The following is a 15,767-nucleotide window of genomic DNA, read 5'->3' on the forward strand; positions in this document are numbered from 1 at the left end:
CGGCGGCGCGGGGCGGCACCACCCAATGAGAGGCGGCGGTGGGAAGGAAGCGGAACCCCCCTCCCGCGCTGCAGCCCTGTGGTGGCGGGAAAGCGCGGTTTTGGCGCCAAGGGCGGAGCGTGTTCGGGCGCGATCGGCACCGGCGGAGCGAGGTCTGCGCCCCGGGCCCTTACCCAGCGCCGTCCGTGCGCCCCCCGCCGCCCTCCTCCTCCCCCCCCTGCCCGGGGGTCTCGGCGGTCCGCCCGGCCTCTCGGTGCGGCGGGGAGCATGGCGGCCCCTGCGGGCGCGCTGGAGGACGCGGAGCTGCGAGAGGCGCAGCGCGACTACCTGGATTTCCTGGACGATGAGGTGAGGCCGGGAGAGGGGCTGCGTTGGAGGACGGGGGGGTGTTGCACGGAAGCGGGGTAGGGGCGGACCCTGGGGCACTTCCCTCCTTGTCCCCGGCACCCCTCCACCCTCCCCTGCGGCCCCGTTTTGGGATCCAGCAGCTGCAGCTCAGGGGCAGGCAGCAGCCGGCCGCGGGGGCTCTCCCGGGCCGACCCCCTGCCGCCCCGCTGCCTTGCTGCAGGCCGAGCGTGGGGGTCCCACCCGCGGGCGCTGGGCAAGGTGAGGGGCTGCTCTTCCCTTTAGGTGTGATGCGAAGGAAGAGCCAGCAAGCGAGTGCGTGGGCCGCCGCGGTGTGCGGGTACTGCCCAGGCACGCTTCCGCTGAGCTGCCTGGGTCGGCCCATGCAGGCGGGCTAGCGCACGCCTCTACTGTGTTTAGATTAAATGCAAGCTCAAAGTTGACTCAGACAACCTAGATCTGATGAGGATGGTTTCTAAATACAAGAATGTAAAAGACATCCATGAAGTCCTTGGGAAAGGAGGGTCCCTTACAGTATGTGGGAAGAACTGAACAAGTGCCCCAGTGGGACCCTTTCCTTATGATAAGCTGCTTTGACCCTGGGACCAGCTTCTTTAAAAGGCTTCAAGCAAGAGATGCTTTGCAGAAATTGTCTCCTTCGGGCTGCATTTGCATATATATATATATATATATATATATGATCATTTGCATATATATATATATGATCATTTAAAATGGGTATTTCTCCTGCAGGAAGATCAAGGGATTTACCACAGCAAAGTCCGCGACATGATCAGTGACAACCAGTACCGCCTCCTTGTCAACATCAATGACCTGCGGAGGAAAAACGAGAAGAGAGCCAGCCGGTTAGGGGGGCCTCTGATAAGCTTGGAGGGGTGTTGAGTGGGGTGGTGGGGCGCATCTCTGGCACCATGCAGATTTAGAAGTTTAACTCATTTTCTGTATATCGTGTTTGGCAAGGAAGGGCCAGACCTTGTCCTGTGGACCACAAGAATGCTTTGTAAAGATGGGCTTTGTCTTTTCCCCCATGACATCCATCCCTTCCAAAGCTTGCAAACCCTTGATTTGATTAAAAGCTGTTAGTTCTAGTATTTGCAGCAATCTGGGGTTGTTTGTGTGATATGAAATGTCTCCTTTTAGGATGCTAGTATTATTTTGGACCAGGCTTGCAAATCAGTTTAGGAACATGTGAGGTTTTGCAGGTATGTTTGGGCTGAGTCTACTCCTACAGCCTCTGGCTGTTAGTGGGAGTTGAGCTGACTATAAGGGAACTGATAAGCTTTTTTTTTTTTGTCTTGACTTCCTAGTAAGCTTTCAGAGTGCATGGAGCCCTGGGAAAGCTTTGAGCGTTTTCCCAGATTTCCTGATGGAGAAAGGCAGAAGGGGGTTGCTAGCATGCCAGTAGCGCCTGATCCTTGCTGCTGAACTGACGGCATCATCACCTCCCCCTGTTCCAGGCTTTTGAGCAATGCCTTTGAGGAGCTGATGGCCTTCCAGCGCGCTCTGAAGGATTTTGTTGCCTCTGTTGACGCCACCTATGCCAAGCAATACGAGGACTTTTACATTGGGCTCGAGGGCAGCTTTGGTTCCAAGCATGTGTCGCCCCGGACGCTGACCGCCTGTTTCCTTAGCTGCGTCGTCTGTGTGGAGGGCATCGTGACTAAATGTGAGTGTGGCGTATGATGGGGGGAGACCTGGATACCTGAGCTGTAGCTGTGCTGAGGGGCAGTGGGTTGAGGTATTTGCTGTGGAAGGGCTGTAGTTCATCCAGAAGCTGAGGTTATGTCCTGGCAACGTGTGTGAGGGGGAACGTGGGACTCAGTACAAGTTCTGAATGTTGGGATGGTCTTTGATAACAAAGAACTTGGCAAATTCTGGCACAGAATAGACCCTGTCTATCAGCAGATGTCCCGAGTGCAGTTATGAGTGGAAATCCCATCAAGGATTGCTGGCTGACATATGGATGGGACTTTTCTTGCCCCAACTCTTCTCTCATTTCTTCCAAACCCAGGTTCTCTGGTTCGTCCAAAGATTGTCCGGAGTGTCCATTACTGCCCAGCTACTAAGAAAACCATTGAGCGACGATATACAGACATGACATCTCTGGATGCTTTCCCGTCCAGCTCTGTCTACCCTACAAAGGTGAGGTGAAGTGGCCTAATGAGAAGTGTCAGCAAACGCCTTCAGGGAGATCATGCTCTTTGTGAGCTGAGGGTCTCAAATCCCTGTGGATCTCTTTTTCCCTTTGCCTACATAGTCCACGGAGTAGAGAAAAGAATGTGTGATGTGACAGACCCAGAGAGCTACAAGGAGCATTTAAAGAAAGTCTCTTTTAGACACATAGTCACCAGGCCAGCTTTTGTTTGGGAAGTTCAGATGTTAGTTATAATATTGCTTCTGCTGTGAGATGCTTAGCTGGTTTTTGTTAGGAGTTTGCAGCCAGTTTTCTTTCTGTTGGTACCTGCGTTAGCATGGGCATGTCTGTGCTCTCCTGGAGGATGTATGCACCCTTGGGCAGAATGACTGGTCTGTATTTGGGAGTGGAAGAAGGTTTGACCTGAGCTATGTCCTCAGTGCCCATACTGTCTTCTGCATGGGTGATGTGTTATTGCTGCCTACATTAGCAACAGGCCTTGGAGAAACAGAGAGTACCAGCACTGTTGGGTGCTAACAGTGTTAGACCAGGGGCCTGTGGAGCTGGTGAACCCCAGGTTCTGGCAGACTTCATTAACAAGCCTTTTCAGTGGTCTTGGGCATTTTGGATGGTGCAGCCTGTCTTCTTGCTGCTCGGCTGACCTATCTTTCCAGTGCTCCTGAAAAATGATGCTGGTCTTATTATGGTCGTTCCTGCTCTAGGATGAAGAGAATAATCCCTTGGAGACCGAGTTTGGCCTCTCAGTCTACAAGGATCATCAGACCATCACCATCCAGGAGATGCCCGAGAAGGCACCAGCAGGGCAGCTGCCACGCTCTGTCGATGTCATTCTGGATGACGACCTAGTGGACAAAGTGAAGCCTGGGGACCGCATCCAGGTGGTCGGGACATACCGCTGCCTGCCAGGAAAGAAAGGGGGTTATACTTCAGGGACGTTCAGGTGAGTCTCCTTCTGGCTTGAAGGACAACTCCAGGCTGCTCACCCCTTTTCAGTAGGGTCCTGTCTTTGGCAGGTGAGATAGGGCAAGTAGATAGCCATCACAGAGCTGGGTTTGCTACTGGCTTCTGAGCATCAGTATTGAGTTGTAAAGTCCAGCTGTATGCAGAGATGGTTGGACACTCTTAAAGTTGCTCCAGTTGCTCTTAAAGTAGTCCAGTTAGACAGAGACAGAGGAGGACTGTAGTTCTTGGAGCTTTTCAGCCTTCCATGATGACTTTCTAGAGCAAATGGTGACCATGTGGAAATTTCTGTGGCACTGTTGCTGTGACCTGTAGGCTTCTCTGGGGTTTGCAGACCTGACCATGGCTGTCTTTCTTCTTCAGGACTATCCTCATTGCCTGTCATGTGAAGCAGATGAGCAAGGACATTCGGCCTCTCTACTCTGCTGCTGATGTGGCCAAGATCAAGAGATTCAGCAAGAGTCGCTCCAAGGTATTTAAATCTTACGAGCCTGCCTTCTAGGCAGGCTTGTGTCCAAGCATGAGGTTTTGGCTATAGCAATTTTAAAGCTTGACATGTGGTTAAGAACGTGTCGTGTTCTCGGGTGGACTTTGAGTAAACTCTTCACTCCTCTTAGCAACGTTGCTGGATCTTCCACTTGCTTTCTTTGCGTTTTGCTCACACTGTTATCAAATTCTGGGAGGGTGGTTTTTGTTTGTTTTGGCTTGGTTTTGCTGCTTCTGTAATACTAGTAGAGCTTCCTGATTGTTGGCAGCACTGTGCATGGTTGTCCAGATGGAAATCTGTGTTTCCTGAATCTGCCAGCTGGTTGCCAGAGAAATAGTCTGTAGAAGAAATACCTTCCTCTCTTTCTCCTCAAAACCAAGAACAGAGTGATACCACAGTGTGGATCACCGATGCTCTGAAAGAAAACAGCAAAATCACAAGTCTTGGGCTAAGAAGGGAAAAGGAGGGTCCCCCAGCCTGATCCTGTGATCTAGCCTTTGCTTTGTATCTTGGAGAGGAGGATGCTTTGCACTTACTGGGTTTGCTGCTTCCAGTGCTTGCTGAGGTGACTGTGATGTAGGACATCAGAGCCATGGGTAGGATGATTGAAAGAAAACTCCAATAAATGTCTTCTGTTGTGTAAAAAAAAAAACTTTCACTAGTGTGGTTCTATGGTAGGAATAAACTCTTTTCTTGCATGGGTGTGCTCAAATAGAGTTGTAAAGAATTACTCCTTGTTCTTGTTTGCTGCTGTCTGTCTTATGGGCTGTGCTTTGCCTCTTCTGCCTTAGGATATCTTTGACCAGCTGGCAAAATCCCTGGCTCCCAGTATCCATGGGCATGAGTACATCAAGAAGGCCCTTCTCTGTATGCTGCTTGGAGGAGTGGAGAAAGTCCTAGAGAATGGGAGCCGCATCCGAGGAGACATCAACATCTTGCTGATAGGTCTGGAGATGCTGGGCAGAGGAACCCTAGGTTGGGTCTTGGGTGGGGGAGAGGTGAGATGAAGGGACCAGGAAAATGAAGGCCAGTCTTAGTTTCATAGAGTAGCTGAGGTTAGACCTCAGGAGGCCCATAGTCTGATGCTGTACACAGAGCAGAGCCAAGGTAGATCAGGTTGCTCTGGGACTTGTCCAGTTAGTTTTGAATGTCTCCAGGGATGGGATCCCAGAGCCTCTCTGGGCCTGTTTCCCTGTGCTTGACCACACTTAGAGGGATTTCCTATGTTCAGAGTTGCCCCTGGTCCTGTCACCATGTGCCTCTTGGAGAAGTCTGGTTCCATCTTTTCTGTTTTCTCCAGTTAGGTGGTTGAGGAAGGCAAGGAGATCTTCCATTCACTTTCTTTTCTAAAAGCTAAACAACCTCTCCCCCTCACGCCCCCTCCCCCTTTTTTTTCCTTCATCTCTCCTCACTGGGGAGCCCCAAACGGGACACGGTAATGTGGTGTCACAAGTGCCAAATGGAAGACAAGGATCCCTTCCCTCGCCCTGCCAGCTGCAGTGTTGCTCAGACAGCCCAGGATACTGTTTGCTTGCTCTGCTGTCAGGGTGCGCTGCAGGCTGATGTTCAACTTGCTGCCCATCTGGACCTGTAGCTCTTTTTCTGCAAAACTACTTTCTTGGACAGTCAGCCCCGATTTAATGCAGTCTTTTCCATTTCAGGAGACCCTTCAGTTGCCAAATCTCAGCTGCTGCGGTATGTGCTCTGCACTGCACCCCGGGCCATCCCCACCACCGGCAGAGGCTCCTCTGGTGTTGGTCTGACTGCTGCCGTCACCACGGACCAAGAAACTGGTAAGGAGCGGGCTGGCTCCTGCTGGGAGCTGGCAGAGGCTTGCTGGCTGATGTTGAAGGTGATGCCAGGGTCTCTGCAAGATCCAGGATTACTCTTTGTTCTTCCTGCAGTGGCACCTGTATGCCTTGCTCTGGCCAGAAGCTTTATGGCAACGATAATAGTGTTTAGGGATATTATCTCTGCCTCTGTCAGGTGATGGTCTTCTCTTCCTTTTCTATGAGGTTCACCCCATTGGGGGCTGGCTGACAGCCAACAGGCTGGATCTTGTCCTCTTTCTCCTTGTAGGTCTGTTCTTCTTCCTCAGTGCCCTTCTGCCCTCAAGGAGGGTAGAAGATGCACAGGTCCAAGCCAAAACGGCTGCTGCTGTTCAAGGCTTAGCCTAGTCACGGGGATGGAGGGATGGTGCAGCGGGTCATGGCAGGGGACAGACTTGTGGGGCTTGTTGAGTGATGGTTCACCCTTTTCCTTCCCAGGCGAACGGCGCCTGGAAGCAGGAGCCATGGTGTTGGCTGACCGGGGAGTGGTGTGTATCGACGAGTTCGACAAGATGTCCGACATCGACCGTACGGCCATACACGAGGTGATGGAGCAGGGCCGCGTCACCATCGCCAAAGCCGGCATCCACGCGCGGCTCAACTCCCGCTGCAGCGTCCTGGCTGCGGCTAATCCAGTCTACGGCCGGGTGAGTGGGGGTGAGGGCTGGGGTACGCTGGGTCCCTTCTGTGGGGAAGGCTGGTGGGAGCTATCTTCGTGGAAAAGGCCTCTCTTAAAAACCAAAAGATCCCCCCACAAACTAGGGACTCAGTTCTTACTGAGCTAATGGGACTGGGCTGTTTGGGGCAAAGACCTGGATGTTTAGTTGTTGCTGATTTTTCACAGTTGTCCCAGGAGTGAGAGGGGCTGGTGGGGTTTCTTACCTTGTGCTCAAGTCCTTGAATGAGGCTTGTGGAGTTTCTTAACTCGGCTCAGTGCTGCCTGGGGATCTCAGTGCTCTGCCCCAGAGATGTGGGACTGGAGAGCAGCCAGAGCTGCTCTGGGCAGCCCAGTGAATCCTCAACCTGGGTCATGAGCTTTTGGGGGACTGTGTTGGGATGGCATCTCGTGGCTGGTGGTGCCCAGGTATTTATCCCGAGCTGGATATCCCAGCCTTGGCTGGGGGAAGCACAGCCAGGATGAGGGCAGTGGTGCTCAGCCTCTGGTGTGTAGCCTTCAATCTGGCTGTGACAGACCCTGAGAAGAGAGCACAAAAAAAAACCCATGGGTTTTTCTTGCAAATAAGAGCTTTAGCCATCTTCCAGTATGGGGAAAATAGCCCTTTACTTCTGCAGCAGACTGGGTATTGCCTGGAGTTTGCAGGCAGCGTCTGGCCAGCTCTACATCCATCCTTTAAGGCCTGGCCTGGGGAGGTCCATCCAGTTCTCCTAATGGCTTACACTGGCCCAAGAGGGTCTCCTCTAACTCCTTGTCTCGACCTCTTGCAGTACGACCAGTACAAGACGCCCATGGAGAACATTGGCCTGCAGGACTCCTTGCTCTCCCGCTTTGACCTGCTCTTCATTGTCCTGGACCAGATGGACCCTGAGCAGGACAGGGAGATCTCGGACCACGTCCTGCGAATGCACCGCTACCGCAACCCCAACGAGCAGGATGGGGATGGTGAGTCGGCTCTTGCCATCTGGGAGCCCTGGGCTGTCCTGCAGCTGGGGTTACTCTCTCCTTCTTGGCTGGGCAATAGGGAGCCCATGAGTTACAAGTTTTCTATGGCTGTGGTCACTTCCCTATTGCTTGCAGGCAAGAAGGGACTGGACCCTTGTTCCCTGTGGGATATTGAATATTGCTTTGCCGTGACCCTGAGGCAACGAGTCTCCGTCTGTCCTCTGTAGCTCACTGCCCAGCTCTGTCCCACCTGGCCGTGGCAGAGGCACCAGAGATAGCGGAAGGTTGGGGTTCTTGTGTTGAGGCACAACCCGAATGTCTTCGCTCCCTTTCCCAGGAGCTGGGAGCATGGGGAAAAGCGGCGTTATGTTGTTTTTTGTGAGAAAGGGAGCAGCACCGTGGTGCTGGAAGTCCTCGATGCAGACTCTTCTTCCCCAGGCTGTGAAACTGCCTTGCTGCTTGATCTTACCCTTCCCGCTGTCCAACCTCCCCACCTCATGGCCCCTGTTACCAACTGTTTGGGGCCGGTGTATGTGGTTTTGCTGAGTGCTATTAGCATGTGCCTTTTGGCCTGCTCACAGAAGACCGTTGTGGTCCAGTGGTACTGCAAGAGGCTAAAATCCTGTTCTCTGTAACCCTCCCTTTTCCTAGCCATGCCCCTGGGCAGCGCCGTGGAGATCCTGGCTACAGATGACCCTGACTTTGCCCAGGAGGAGGAACAGGAGCTCCAAGTGTATGAGAAACACGATGACCTCCTGCATGGGCCCCACCGGAGGAAGTGAGTTCCCTGTCCACAGCCCTGGTGGCTGCTCCTTCCTCTAGCTCTGCGGGGGGTTTCCGGCACGAGGAGCAACCTAAAAAATGTGCTAGATCTGGCATCCAGGTGGCAGCTGAGAGCAGGGGACAGTGATGCTGTAGATGATCCATGTGAAAATGTGTAGGCAGGATGTAAAGGGAGCTCTGAAACATGTCTACTCTGGGCAGCTGCTCTGAACTTGATTCCTAATGCCAGGCACCACCAAGAGCTTGGGGAATGTCTCCTAGAGCTGAATTTTCCTTGTACTGGGTAGCGCTTGCCCTTTTTCTGCGTGCAGCCCCATTTTTGCAGGCTGCCTTTGCTTATCCCTTTGGGGACATGGGTGTGTGTGTATCTCCCACAGAGAGAAGATCGTCAGCATGGAGTTCATGAGGAAATACATCCACGTAGCAAAGATCATTAAGCCCGTCTTGACCCAAGAGTCGGCAGACTACATAGCCGAGGAATACTCCCGCCTGCGCAGCCAGAACCAGATGAACTCCGACATCGCCAGGGTGAGCTCTGCCGTTGTGCTGCTTGTGATGGACAAGCAGCTTCCTCCCTCCCTCTAATGCCAGGAGGAGGGAAACTGAGGCAAATGCTCTCCTCTCCCATTATGGATATTTCCTGCCCTGGATGAGACGCCTTCTGGGGTTGCAAAGGGAGGCAAACCCAGGTGCTGATGTCCAGGCTACATGGGGTCCTGCCGGGCCCTGCACTGCATGGGGCCTCTTGGCAATCAAGCAGACCCTATGAGGACATGGTGCCTCACAGCCGTTTGCTCTCCATCCCCAGACCTCCCCAGTCACAGCCCGTACCCTGGAGACACTGATCCGCCTCTCCACGGCCCATGCGAAGGCCAGGATGAACAAGACAGTTGATCTTCAGGATGCAGAAGCAGCTGTGGAGCTGGTGCAGTTTGCCTACTTCAAAAAGGTTGGAGCCCGGCAAGGGGAAGGTGCCCCTTAGCAGCGGTGGGGTCCTGAAGGGATCATGGAAAGGGGGAGGTCTGGGCTCTGAACCTGGTGCAGGCTGAGCACCCAGGGTTGCTAGCAGCAGGGCCATTTCTCAGTGCCAGCATGAGACCTGGGCTGCGGCGAGCTCCTGGCCCCACGTTGTGGTGTTAGCGCCTGAAAGGCAATGGCTGTCCCCCCCTCTGGAGTGCAGAGGGCTGGTGTCTGTCTGTCCATGGCTGGGAAGGACACATGCTGGTGTGCCTTGTTGGTGACCCTGAAAATACCTCCAGGAAGCCTTGCCCTGCACCTCCCCTCCTGGCAATGGGCTGTTTGGAGTAAGGGGCTTGGGGACGTGGCTGAGCCCTCGCCTAACTCACAGGCATGTGTGGGGGTGTGTGTTAGGCTCAGGCTGCTTCCCTGTGCAAGGGAAGGTTGGGCAAACAGGTCTCTTGGAGAGGACTGAAACCCTTTGGCTTGTTTAGTCGGTGAGGCCGTTTTGGAGGGAGGCAGGTCTGCTTTGGGAGCAGGCAGGAGCGATGCTCTGGGACAGCACAGGGATCCTACCTGCGTCAGAGGCAGGCTGAATCCTGCCTACCTTCATTGTACAGGTGCTGGAGAAAGAGAAGAAGCGCAAAAAGCAGGCGGAGGATGACTCGGAGACTGAAAAGGAGGAGGAGGATCAGCAGCCTGAGGAGGAGAGCAGGAAGAGAAGGTAGGAGCCTGAGCAAGGAGAAGGGGAGGTATTGCCCAAAGGTGCTGGCCTCTTCTGGCCAGTATAATTGCTGCCAGCAGGGGCAGGCTGACTTCCCTGAGGCTTGTGGTGGCAACTAGGTGAGCACCTGAATGCTTACATCAGATCCCCTGCTGTGCGTGGAGGTTTATGGCTGGATTGATGGCAGACAGGTTCTGGGTTTAACTGCAAGCCGCAGGTACCCTGTGTTGTCCGAGCTTGATGTTTCAAGGAGCTCTGTAGCGTTCCTGAGGTCTGTGATTCAGTGCAGGGAAGTGACCTTCTCTCTCCACACCCAGGAGGAAGAAGGCACGCTCAGGGGATGAAGGAGACTCCTATGACCCTTATGACTTCAGTGATGCGGAGGAGGAGATGCCAGAGGGTGAGTGCCTGAGATTTCACTGGCACATGGCTCTTTGAGGGTGCTGCTGCCTTCTGGGCTGGTGGGCTTGTGCACTGCAATGAGAAGTGACCCCATGCTGGGGCTGCTCGGGGTCCTTGGCACAGTGCAGTACCTGGAAACCCAGTGCTGCTCCAGCCGTGCTCTCCTTTTTCAGCTAGTGGATGGGCTGCCTCCATGTAGATCCTGCCAGAAGCCCCAGGCTGGGCTCCTTTCTCATCCGTCTGTAACCGAGCGCAGTAAAGCCTTTAGCACTGCAGTGGGGAAAGGGTTGTGTCAAGCTGCGGGTCTGCGTTTTGGCCAGGGTGAACGTAACTCTCCTCTTTCTGCTCCAGTCCAGGCACTTACTCCCAAGACGCCCGAACCTTCGACTGCTGGTGAAGCAAAGAAGCCAGAGCTGGCTGACCCGAGGTGAGTGAGGGGCCATAAAAGCAGGGGGAGGAAGAGGAGGGATTTGTCTCTGCGCAAGCCTGTGCAGGGGCTGTAGCACAAGTAGAAACATAGATGTGGGGTAGATGATGTTCATGATGGTAATGTAGCAGGATTTTTTTTTTCCTCTAAGCTGAAAAATAGCTGGAATACCTGGAGTTGGTATCTGTGGGTCTGAGATGGGCTGTGTGGATGTAGCAGCTCGGTGGGCATAACCAGAGGTGCCAGGTCTTTAAAGCACACCCATGCTGGGTGGCAGATGCTCCCTGCTCCCATTTTGGCTCTCCTGCTGGGTGCTGCTTCTGGAACAACTCAGGACAGGGAAGGGAAGGACTTGCATTCAGTGTCTGATGTGAATTACTTCCCACCTTGCCTGCCTAGGTTGAAAGCATTCAAGGCTGCCCTTCTGGAGGTCTTCAAAGCTTCCCATGCCCAGTCCGTGGGCCTGAAGAGTGCAATGGAGTCCATCAACCAGGACAACCCTGAGCCCTTCTCACCAGCTGAAGTGAAGGTGGCGTTAGCCCACATGCAAGATGACAACCAGATCATGGTGTCTGATGACATTATCTTTTTAATCTGAGCCTCTAGGCAGAAGAGTCCAAATCCTCATGGACTTCTCTATCTGGAGACTGTTTGTATTTGCCTTCAGCCCCCTCCTGAATGCCTTGTCTGCCTGAGCTGGACTTTGGGGAGCTTGAGTCTGTGCACTTTACAGTCCTTGCTGTGCATTGCTGGCACCAAAAAGGCCAGGAGCTCTGAAAGCTCTCCTAGTGTCGCTGCCTCCAAACTGGAGTACTTTAGGAGAGGTTTATTTTTGCAAGTAACAAAAAGAAAAATTTTTGTGCAAATTATTGATCTTAATGTATTGTTTTTAGCTTTGGTCTTGGTCATACGCAAGCTCAAGAGGTCAGCCTGATTTTACTTGAGGCTGTCTGATTTTAATGCAGGGCTCCTGTCTGCAGGCAGCTGCCCACATAAACCTATGTTTTCATGCTGAATGGAGACTTACCAGGCTGGAAGCAGTCTATTTGCCTCCCACTTTTTTTATTAGTGCGTAAAACACAGGCTTTTTGTTTTCTCGCTGTAACCATGCACAAGCTCACCAGCTGGTGATAATGGTTTCAGCCTTCAAATAAAAAGGATTTGGGAATCCAGTGCTCAATAGCAGTAGTGGTAAGAAGTGATATTGAAGCTCCACTCTTGGTAGTGAAGCTTTTTTTTTTTTTTAATTTTCCCCAATTACATAAACTAGATCTGCTTGTCTTGCAGGTAAAGACGGTCATCCCTAATGCCTGCACTTTCTCAGCTGTGCCATCCAGTCTCTTTCAACACTGGTTTCCTAACTGGCTCATAGAGGACAGTTTCTGGTGATGCAGGAGCAAGTACAGTCCCGCCTGCTTTGCACTGATGGCTCAGTTTGATTTCTAGATTTTTGCAACCCTGCTGGGAATTTCAGCCCTGAGCAGGTAGGAGGGACCTGGGACATGTAGAATAGGTCTCCAGTCTTTTATGGCTGCAGCAGTTGCAAGGGAGGGCTTATTTAGGTGTTTGTGGGGTTTTTTTGTTTTTTGTTTTGTTTTGTTTCCTTGTTGAATTCCCTGAACCTCTTCCTGGGTTCTCTAGTCTGAAATCTCTCCTCTATGAATATAGCAGGACCCACCGCAAAAGGGAAACCTTTTGTAGCAAAGAAAGGTCAAGTTTTTAAGAAGTACTCCCAGTCTGCGAAAGCTGTTAGGACCTGGGCTCTTAAATCGCCTGCAAGTCCTGACTAAATCACTGCACATTTCCTTGTGTTAACGTGGAAGGTAACCTCAAGCTACCGAGACTATAAAAGCTTTCCCTCATTTTTGGATGATCTGTTTAACTGTCTTGCTTTTGGGGAATGTGTAGGTGGCCAATTCTCGGAGCAAGACTCTATTACTAGAAACTAGCAAACTCGCGTGGCCAGGGACGGCTTTCAAAAAGAGCTGAATGCACAGTGACTCCTCTCTCAGCTGCTCATGAGGCCAGAACTGTCGAAGAGTCGGAATTATTTTTTTTTTTTTTTTTTTTTTTTTTTGTCCTAGTGAATAAAAAGTTAACCTTTGGACAAGGTCCTGAGCAGCACAGGCTGTTTGCTGTGGCCCTTGCCTGTCTCGGGGTGTCTGTCTCACATACTTAGGCAAATGAAACAGAGCATCTGCCCCAGGATTTTCTGTGTCAGTGATGCCATAAATATTTACTTGAATAATAAAATGTGTCTAGATACTATTTCTCCCAGGGTTTACTGCTTGCTTGGATTTAGATTGTTCCTGTTTCTGGGCACAAGACTTGGTTGTCTCATGAGGACCTGCACTGCTATAAAAAGCCTTCAAGGAGCTGCCTGCCCCTCTCGGTTCAGGGATGGTTTAGGGCATGTCCTCCTGCAGCAGTGCCTTTGCAGAAGGCCTCAGTGAGCCAACAACATGGGAAGGAGCTCTGCAGTGGACCCTGCCCCTTCACCAGTGGGACGCTGGACCCTGCATCTCCCCTTCTCCAGAAGGGCTTCTCGTTCCCTTTTTTTCTGCGAATGGATCAGACTTGCTGAGTCAAGAGCCCCATTTTGAGCCCCCTATACCCAACATGGCTGTGGCAGCAGATTTTCGGGTTTGTAGGGGATTTTGTACGCTTGTGGTCCTTCAGCTTCTTAAGCGTCTTGCTGGATGTATCACACTTCTGCAGTGTAAGTTTGGGCTTATAGCCAGTGTCTGGTCCTCAAAATGGCAGAGACTGAATGTGAGTTAAACACACAGATGGCTAGAGTTGTTCGGTCCAAGTGGTTTTCTTACCCAGCTCACATCCTGAACTTCTGGGGACTGGGGAAAAAGTTAGGACTGAGCATTTGGCTCTTGCATCGCCAACCCCGTGGGAGCTCCATGCTGCAAAGCTCTCCGGGCAGGAGCAACGGGCCAAGTGTACCTGGGCATCTTCTGCAGGATGTAGGTGGTGTTCTCTTAGGCTGGATCATGCTCGAGTAAGAGATTTGATTTTTAAACTGTGCCACCGCAGCAGGAAACTTGCAGTTGTAGGTAAAATTCAGCAAATAAAAATAGAAATCTACTATTAACCTTGTCTATCTGGGCTGAAGTTGCACAAAGGAGCTGAACTGGAGCGGGCCAGCCACAAAAGGTCCCAAAGGTCCATAACTGCTGTCGTCTTTAGCTGGTGCCCTCCATCCTGAAGTAGAGCTGATCCCTAGCATAATTTCTCATCGTTTATTTTTCAGTTTTAACTCAAGACTTATTTATTGCATCTACAGCTTTTTGAGCCTTTGCCAACATTTTCTGGTATAAGGACCCTCTCTCTGATCAAAATCCAAACTGGGTCGGGCAACCTGAGCCTTGGCCCCCTGGCTGCCCTCTCCAAGTGCCATAGCCTTAAAATCAGTAAGAGGGGTGTGTGTGGGTGCGTGTTTTGTTTGTTTGTTTTTCTTCAAAATATGATTAGGGCCGACTGAAGTATGGCTTGCACAGGGACATCAAAGTTCTGATACTGGGGTTATTTCATTGTCAGTAAACTCCACCATGCCAGGACCTGATTTCAGACCCTGAGGCCCAGGCCAGCATGTGTTTGCACAGCTAATCTCTTTTCCCCTCCAAAAACAGTAGCTGCATCTGTATGCAAAGGGTCTCTGTCCCTGCCAAGTCTTGAGATGCCCCTGGGTTAGGGCTAGTTGGCCAAACCATGCCAGCAGTGTAACATCCCATATCGAGACCAATTCTCTGGCCCATCTATTTAGGTCCAACCCAAATGCCTTAAAACCCGGCTCTGGAAGAACCATTCCTGTCCCTGTCTCTGCTCTCTTCTACCTGCAGGTTTAGCTTCAGAGGCACCTGGCCCTGAAGGATCCACTGGTCACACCCACAAGCTCCAAATCCTCAGGAAATCCCAAAAGACAGCTCTTCTGCAAGATTTGTGTTCTCTTACTCTTCTCAGAGTCTCCCCCACTAGTATAAATCTGAGGTGCTCTGTTGGATTTCATATTTACAGACAAGGAGGGGCTAGTTGGACATGTGAAAGTTGGGGGCAGCCTTGGTTGCAATGACCATGAGATGGTAGAGTTCAGGATGCTGCAAGGAGGGAGCAGTGCAAAAAGCAGGATCACAACCCTGGACATCAGGAGAACAGACTTTGATCTGTTCAGGGACCAGCTTGGAAGAATCCTATGAGATACGGCCCTTGAGGAAAGAGCAGTCCAAGAGAGCTGGCTGATATTCAAGGATCACCTCTTCCAAGCTCATGGGATGGTCCATCCCAACAAGCAGGAAATCAAGCAAAGGTGGCAGGAAGCCTGCATGGATGAATAAGGAACTTCTGGCAAAAGTCAGACATAAAAAGGAAGTGTACAAGAAGTGGAAGCAGGGACAGGTGTCTTTGGAGGAATATAGAGACGCTGAGCATGTAGGGATGGGGTTAGGAGAGCTAAAGCCCACCCAGAGTTGAAACCAGCAGGGGACATGAAAGGCAATAAGAGAGCCTTCTACAAATACATTAGCAGCAAAAGGAAGGCTAGGGAAAATGTGGGCCCTCTGCTAAATGGGCCAGGGGCCTGGTGACAAAGGTCACAGAAAAGGCTGAGGTACTGAATGCCTTCTTTGCTTCAGTCTTTACTGATAAGACTGGCCTTGAGCAATCCTAAGGGGAAGTCCGGAGCAAGGAAGACTTACCATTGGTGAAGGAGGATCAGGTTAAGGAATGCTTAAACAAACCGGACATAGACAAGTCCATGGACCCTGATGGGATGCAGCTCCATGTGCTGAGGGAGATGGCCAATGTCCTTGCAAGGCCACTCTCAATCATCTTTGAAAGGTCATGGTGATCACAGGAGGTGCCTGAGGACTGGAAGAAAACAAATGTCACCCCTATCTTTAAGGAGAGCAAGAAGGAGGATCTTGGAAACTACAGGCTGGTCAGTCTCACCTCAATCCCTGGGAAGGTGATGGAGCAACTAATCCCAGAAAAACATTTCCAGACGTGTGAAGGACCAGAAGGTCGCTGGGAATAGTCAGCCTGCATTTAC

The 15,767-nt window shown here is 51.8% G+C and overlaps 1 protein-coding gene across 1 annotated transcript; it reads left to right on the forward strand.

The window, feature by feature from the left end:
* The first annotated feature begins 222 nt into the window (after positions 1–222).
* On the forward strand, positions 223–12,979 carry MCM3 (minichromosome maintenance complex component 3). Its single transcript, XM_067294412.1, has 17 exons — positions 223–348; positions 1,099–1,211; positions 1,824–2,032; positions 2,378–2,508; positions 3,223–3,461; positions 3,845–3,953; positions 4,760–4,913; positions 5,630–5,761; positions 6,236–6,444; positions 7,244–7,418; positions 8,070–8,196; positions 8,579–8,729; positions 9,010–9,150; positions 9,779–9,882; positions 10,200–10,282; positions 10,636–10,711; positions 11,111–12,979. Exons 1-17 carry the CDS (start codon positions 268–270, stop codon positions 11,307–11,309), a joined length of 2,433 nt encoding a protein of 810 aa, XP_067150513.1. The 5' UTR covers positions 223–267; the 3' UTR covers positions 11,310–12,979.
* Positions 12,980–15,767: the final 2,788 nt, after the last annotated feature.

This window comes from Apteryx mantelli, chromosome 3, assembly GCF_036417845.1.
Source record: "Apteryx mantelli isolate bAptMan1 chromosome 3, bAptMan1.hap1, whole genome shotgun sequence".
In the NCBI taxonomy this organism is placed as follows: Eukaryota; Metazoa; Chordata; class Aves; order Apterygiformes; family Apterygidae; genus Apteryx; species Apteryx mantelli.